At 38.6% G+C, this 7493-nt stretch overlaps 1 protein-coding gene across 1 annotated transcript in view; it reads left to right on the top strand.

The window, feature by feature from the left end:
* Window positions 1–563, top strand: part of LOC107300549 (protein kinase C-binding protein 1-like) — a gene marked incomplete at its 5' end in the record, with an annotated part of 8285 nt that extends 7722 nt beyond the window's left edge. The window contains one exon of the mRNA XM_015829865.1: window positions 543–563. Within this exon, the coding sequence (XP_015685351.1) occupies window positions 543–563 (21 nt within the window). The remainder of the gene's footprint in view (window positions 1–542) is intronic.
* Between the last annotated feature and the right edge of the window lie 6930 nt (window positions 564–7493).

Here is a 7493-nt window from a genome sequence, read left to right as displayed (position 1 = left end):
CTATATAATTTAATTGCTTTGCTTTATTTATTCTAAGGAAAAGAGTCATAGGTCTAGTGCATTCTAGAGAAGAAGAAAGGATGGACCAGAGCATATTTAGTATTCAATACACTGAAAAATACTATATATCTTAACAAGAAATGGCTAAATAGATACCCAGTTACTTGTAATTGTACTGTGCTCTGTGATAACTTTCTTATCATGAAATATTCTGCTTTGGAAATCTCAAATTGCATTCACATAATTGTTATATCTGTTTGAGACATCAAATTATATGCATTGCTCACTTTCATATTTTAAATTTTGCTTTTATTTATAAAAATATAACCTGTGAATTCATTAAAATGGAAGGGTTTTTTTAAGCCAAGCACTGACATTTGTATGGGTTAAATCCAGAGTTTGGTTTCACAAATGGGGAAAAAGTTGTGAGCAAATTTCACTAAGCCCCCCCCCCCCAAAATGGGTAATCTCATCTATCACAATATGTAGCCCTATCTCTCATACTTCACAAAGATCTCTCAACACTTCCTTGTCCCCCATAGCAGATTGATGGGGGCTTTTGATGCAGCAGAGAGGAGGAATCTGTAAAAATCATTTCCCCTCTTCTCCCAGCAGTCAGAGGGAGTCCTTCCATTTATGAAAAGCAAGATCTAAATCCAAAACCATGTTAATAAATAGGTGGCATTGACATAAAAACTGAACCTTTCACTCTGGTTACCTGTGCTGTCTCTGCAGATAGCAACAGGTGTGACAAGCAGCGAGCCTATAAAGTTGGTCCAGGTACCGCAGACCACTACCTATATACCAACTACTCAACCCACAATTGTAAGTACTGCTTTTGGCATTGAAACAGCTCGTTTATTTTGGAGGGAGGATGGGCTTTCTCCTGTGTTACCACAATATGAATTCACTGGTCTTAACTCAATTTGCTGTGCAAAATGCTTTATTTTGCTATACATTTCCATTTCTTTTACACCATACATTGTCATGCAGGACAATCAAAGATTCAAGTTTTATTTATTGATTTAAAATTCTATATTGCTATCATGGTTTCTGAAGCAGTTTAGGAAAAGCTATGCTATTCTTCAGCTGCTGTGTTTTGTGTAAAAATGATTGCACATTCAAACCATTCTTCCTTTGTAAAAAAACCCACTTTTTTATTTCAAAATTGCATTAACCTTAGGAATTGTCTTGTGCTCTAATTAATTGCTTGGTTAAGAAGTGTTAGGGGCCAGTAATGGGCAATGGACTTGGTGGTAAGGGTTTTGTCAAGAGGACTAGTATTTTGATGGTGGTAGGGAATAAGAAGGTAGAAGTTGAAAATCAATGTTATTAGATAGAAAGTGAAATTAGCAATTAGTCTCATTTGCTAGCTAACCTGGCAACTTAGTTGTCACATGACTGGAGCGTGTGCACACACATGTGCCTGCCACTCACACACACACACATCCCTAGGCTGGGCCACCAAGCTGGAAAGGTTGGGGACTTCTGAGTTAGACGGAGAGGAAATGTGGTTGTGTAGAACCACCACCTCATAGCTAATTCACTGATTTGTTTATATACTTTCTCAATCACTTAAGCAAGTCTAAGTGGCTTATATAATTCTAGGTCAGCGGTTCTCAACCTATGGGTCGTGACCTCATTTGGGGTCGATCGACCATTTCACGGGGGTCGTCAAGCAAGGCTGTCCGCCATTTTTTTCCCCCCTTTTCTGGCGGGTGCCTTACCTCCCTTGAGCTGGGCCAGCTGGTGGTTGGCCTGCTCCGTCTCTGCCGCTTGCCAGCTACGCCTCGGCCGGCGCAGGGGGCGGAACCACGCATTCACGGCGCTCCCGGGCAGGGAAAGTCCTCGACTTACGACCGGTTGGGTAGTCCTCGACTTACGACCGGTTTAGTCCTCGACTTACGACCGGTTGGGGGTCGCGGCATTAAAAAGGTTGAGAACCACTGTTCTAGGTGCTAGGAGACCTCCACATCAATTTCAGCCTGGGCTATCTGGTATGACTCAGGAATTCACAGCAGCTATGACATTTATGACTTTGGATCTTAGGGGCAAAGTAGAATGCTGGTCACACTCAGTTGGTCTTTTATTCAGCTGAAAGAATGGTTCATGGGTGAATTCCCATATCATGCCCCATTGTCATGAATGAACTTGCAGTCACTGTCCATCTGTGTAGAGGTGGAGGACAAAGTCAGCTTGCATTTCCAAACAATTTTTTGGATCTACTGGTTTTTCCAAGGAGTCATAACAGTGTTTTAAAATAGGATTCTGCAAACAATTCAGATAATGCCTGACTGGGTTCTAGAAATGGGAATTTACTAGAGTGGTAAACAAAACTGCATGAGTACCATCTTCCCTTTTTAAAGTCCCCTCATAATATGTAGCTCATGGAAGAGCATGGTGGAATGAAGGAGAAAGTAAGATGGCTAGAACACTAATGATAGACAATTCGTTATAACACCAGTAAGGCACAACATAGAGGTCATTTGAGAGTCTGTGCTCTGGCAGTTTATTCAGAAGAAAGTGATACTTCGTTGCATACATCGTATCTAAATATTCTTGTATAGTTGTTTAAAGTTGTGGGACAATTAACATTAATTAATGAATGTTAATTAACACCAATTAATTAACCCTCAGTCTCTGAATTTGGAATTGGAACTTTCCATGGCTTTCTGTGATACATTGGGTGTCAGTTAATTTCTAGGTATAGTACAAAGTATTACATATTATTTGAACGCCTTATATGGATTGGTCCTAGGTCACATTACGGAATGCTTCCTCCTACAAGAGTCCCACCATCCACTAAGATCATCTGTGCTTCCCACTAACCACTAAAATTGTGCATTGAAATTTTACCATTGATTAATTTCATAAATATTCTGAATACTTTAAATTGCTAATAGTTTTTTTGTATATCCAAGAAATTTGGTCAATCAGTGGTTTAAAAAGTAGATAGATGGAGACATCAACAGACAGACATAATAGAATATTTGGAAATGTCCTTATTGACACGGGCTAGGCCAAGGTTACAATTTGGTTTGTGTTCCATCTAGTATTCAGGTAGTGTTGGAAAGTGTCAGAGTTGTATGATGTAGGCTGTTTTGCATTTTGATGACATTGATGGTAAGGACAAAACAGGTGTTTTAAGACTCAGAAACCCCCAGACCTCCGGAAATAAAAAATATTTTAGCTCTATCAGAGAACAAATATGCTATCAGATTCTACATTCATCCAAGAGGTTGCCTATCATTGAATTATGTCTTTGTTCCATAATAAGCATGAACTGCATTTAATTTTTTAGCCGGTGCTTCTCTATTCCCAAAATCTTTTCATGCTCAATAAAGGAATCCAGAGAAATAATGAAATCTTTCAGGAACTATGGGAGTGGGTGATGGCTGACGATTGGAAATATCCTGTACTAAGAACTTGAAATTTGACCTGCTTTATGCTATGATTGGAAAATGATAATATGCAGCATTCTTCAACTAAAGTCTGTGTTTGTTCTATAGGTAGACCTAATTTACCAACCACAATTGCAACTGACAATTCTATTACTAAACAGCACTGTCATTGTGTAATGTCCTATGACCATGCCAACATATGGTCATTAAGTGCAATATCATATGATCATAACTTGCAGTTTCCTGGCGGTTCCTCCATTGACTTTGCTTGTCAGAAGCTAACTGTGAAAGTTGTAACAGTGACTATTCAAACTTAACAATGTGCTGAACAAGTGGTAGTTATGACCGGTCTTTGGAGTTGTGGCCATTGCAGCATCCCCTCAGTCACATGGTCATGATCCAGGCACCCAGCTCACAGTTATGACATCACAATGAACTATGGTCAATCTGCTTGCTTCCTACAAGCAAAGTCAAAAAGGAAGTCACTAGAAAGTCAGGTTGCAGTCCTTGCTTAATGACCTGTGTGGTCTCACTTAATGTCAGCAATTGTGATTGCAGGAAAAGTGATACAGTCATGTGCTGTCATGCTTTACGACTGCATCTCTGAGCGACAGTAATTCCAGTTCCCATTGCTGTCATAATCCGAAGACTGACTATGTCCATATAAGGAAAGTTTTTGCTGACGTACCAGGGAAGCAGTGTGACAGCTTCCACCTTTTGCTATCCTTTAGTGACCAAAGATTCTCTATGGAAGGAACAGGAGTGCAGGTGTGATTATAGACAAGAACTGTACTTTCTTGTAAATAAAATAATTTGATAGAGAGACCTTGGCTGATATCAACATGTATCTCACTGGTAGCTCCAAATGTACAGCATATAATTTACTCTTATGTATGTCATCATAATGTTGATATTCATATGCTCCATGGCCTGCCCAAATTCATGAATTCTTTTTCTGTACATACTAAAAATATTTTATTTTATTAGTTGATTTTAGTTGTATACTCCTAGAATTATTTAATGCACATTGAGTTTGCTAATAAATTTACCAGGTGGGCGCATCTCCATTGTACTTCTCAGAATAAAGAAAAGAATTTTATTTATAATATATATAAGGAAACTCTATTCTTCTAATTCAGTTCTACCAGCAGCAAGAATAGAGAACAGCAAAGATATGTAAATATTTCAGATTCAGACTTTAAAATGGGCTGATCCACATTTAGTTAAAATGAAACATTTTTATTATAGTCAGAACAGTCCAACAGTTTCAACTTCAAAACTTCAAGCTAGAAAAGTTTTGGTTTTTAAATATTTTACACTCTTCTAAAACACATCTTTGTCTGAGAGGTGCTGAAGAATAAAAAATAGTTCTAATAGTGTGTGTATGTGTGCATGTGTACATATATGCGCACACACACATATACAGTGCATTCAGAAAGTATTCAGAACCCCCCCCCCCTTCACTTTTGTCAATTTTGTTATGCTGCAGCCTGATTCTACAGTTGAAATTCATTTTTTCATTAATCTACACTCAGTACCCGTTAAGGACAAAGTGAAAGCAGAATTTTAGAAATGTCTGTAAATTAAAAAGAAAAAAACTTGAAATATCACATTGGCATAAATATTCAGACCTTTCACTCAGAACTTTGTTGAAGCACCTTTGGTAGCAATTATAGCCTAGAGTCTTTTTTGGGTATGACGCAACAAGCTTTGTACCCCTGGATTGAGGGATTTTCTGCCATTGTTCCTTGAAAATCTTCTCAAGCTCAGGCAGGTTGGATGGTGACCATTGGAGGACAACCATTTTCAGGTCCCTCCAGAGATATTCAATAGGGTTCAAATCAGGGCTCTGGCTGGGCCACTCTAGGGTATTCACAGAGTTGTTTCTAAGCCACTCCTGTGTTGTGTTGGCTGTGTACTTAGGATCTTTGTCATGTTGGAAAGTGAACCTTCAGCCCCATCTGAGGTCCTGAACGCTGCGGAACAGGTTTTCATTGAGGATATCCCTGTATTGTGTTCCATTAAGGTTTTCCTCAACCCTGACCGGTCTTCCAGTCCCTGCTGCTGAAAAACACCCCTTACAGCAGTGGTTCTCAACCTTTTTAATGCTGCGACCCCCAACCGGTCGTAAGTCGAGGACTAAACCGGTCGTAAGTCGAGGACTTTCCCTGCCCGGGAGCGCCGTGCATGCGTGGTTCCGCCCCCTGCGCCGGCCAAGGCGTAGCTGGCAAGCGGCAGAGACGACGGAGCAGGCCGACCACCAGCTGGCCCAGCTCAAGGGAGGTAAGGCACCCGCCGGAAAAGGGGAAAAAAAATGGCGGACAGCCTTGCTTGGCGACCCCCGTGAAATGGTCGATCAACCCCAAATGGGGTCGCGACCCATAGGTTGAGAACCGCTGCCTTACAGCATGATACTGCCACCACCATGTTTCACTCTTGGGATAGTACTGGGCAGGTGATGAGCAGTGCCTGGTTTTCTCCAGACATAATGTTTAGAATTCAATCTTGGTTTTAGCAGACCAGAGTATCTGTTCCTAGAATGCTGTGAGGCCTTCTATAGAGAGGTGTGTGCCTTTCCAAATCGTGTCCAATCAATTTAATTTACCACAGGTTGACTCCAATCAAGGTGTAGAAACATGTCAGCAATGATCAAGAGAAATGGGAGGCACCTGAGCTAAATTTCAAGTGTTGCAAAGGGTCTGAATATTTATGCCAATGTGATATTTCAGTTTTTTCTTTTTAATAAATTTACAGACATTTCTAAACTTCTATTTTCACTTTGTCATTATGAGTGTAGATTAATGAGAAAAAAGTGAATTTCAACAACTAGAATCTGGCTGCGGCATAACAAAATTGATAAAAGTGTTTATTCCAAATCTAGTTTGGTTATAACTGTGTAAGAAAAATTGGTGAAATTTTGGAGGATGGAATTATCAATGACTATTCAGATGGATAAATGGCAGGCTACTAATTCAGTGAATTGATACTATTTATAAAAATACTTTGAATTAGTGTATTATGCCTGACTGAGTGACATTTTTGTGATCTCTCAGGATTATTTTTAAATTCTTTTGCTGTGGCCATGCAAAGTTTGATGAATAAGAAAGACATAAATCAAATGAATAAAAATGTTTGACTAACCTTCATCAGTTTGAATTATTGAATTACATAATTACTGAGCCAAAATGAAAATCTGTATTGATATAGGTTTCATTTAAATATTGTAGTTGATAACCTCTGTTGAACATCGGCTTTTTACATCATTTTCTATATTATGCACACAAGCTACCATTGAAATTATGATTATATACTCACATGTTGGCATTTTTTATCTGAAGCATTTCCAGTAAATAATTTCTGGAATTATAAAATAGTCCTGACAACCAGTGCAACTATTTGTCTAACACACATACGAATTAATAGCATTTGATTTTGATCTCTTGAAGGCCTATTTTTATTTTGTCTGAGTTTTAAAAGTATCATTTAAATAGTGGATAGGGCATTGTTCTTCATTAAAGGTCAGCATGTTGATATCTTCAAAACATTAAACACCTACTCCATTGTGTCTTTTATTATTAATGAATTTTACTTGCAAATATATTGAAAAATATTTATTTGCAGGCTTGAGAATGCATATTGTGGAACAAAACACTAGCAGTAAATACTCTGTCTTGTATCATTACAGAAGTAGTTTACAATAGTGGTATGTTATGAAGTTTTTGATGATAGCCTGTTTGGGCTTTTTGCATGACACAGTTCTGCATTTCTGAAATGATGTATCTTTTTGCTTTAAATCTGCAGACCATTCCGGTAGTGGTAAGTCCTACAGCTGGGACTGTGGCAATGAGAACAGGAGTTCAGTACGTTCAAACGACCATGCCTGTCCAAGTACGAAGAGTCTAACTGCTAATAAAGGAGACCAGGCAACTGTTGGAATAATAATAATCTCTTCATTAGAAATGTGAAAAAAAATGCCTACAGTTTTTTTGGATTAACCTCAAAGGTTGAGACTTTTACTTTTGTACATGTGTACAAAGCATTAACTACACTACATTAATGTAAAGCATTAGTGTTGGCTTTAAAAAGCCGGAG

The sequence above is a fragment of the Protobothrops mucrosquamatus genome, unplaced genomic scaffold, assembly GCF_001527695.2.
Source record: "Protobothrops mucrosquamatus isolate PMUCROS unplaced genomic scaffold, P.Mucros_1.0 scaffold7394, whole genome shotgun sequence".
Classification (NCBI taxonomy): domain Eukaryota; kingdom Metazoa; phylum Chordata; class Lepidosauria; order Squamata; family Viperidae; genus Protobothrops; species Protobothrops mucrosquamatus.
Note: the sequence above shows the minus strand (reverse complement) of the source record. Positions and strands in the feature narration are given on the sequence as shown.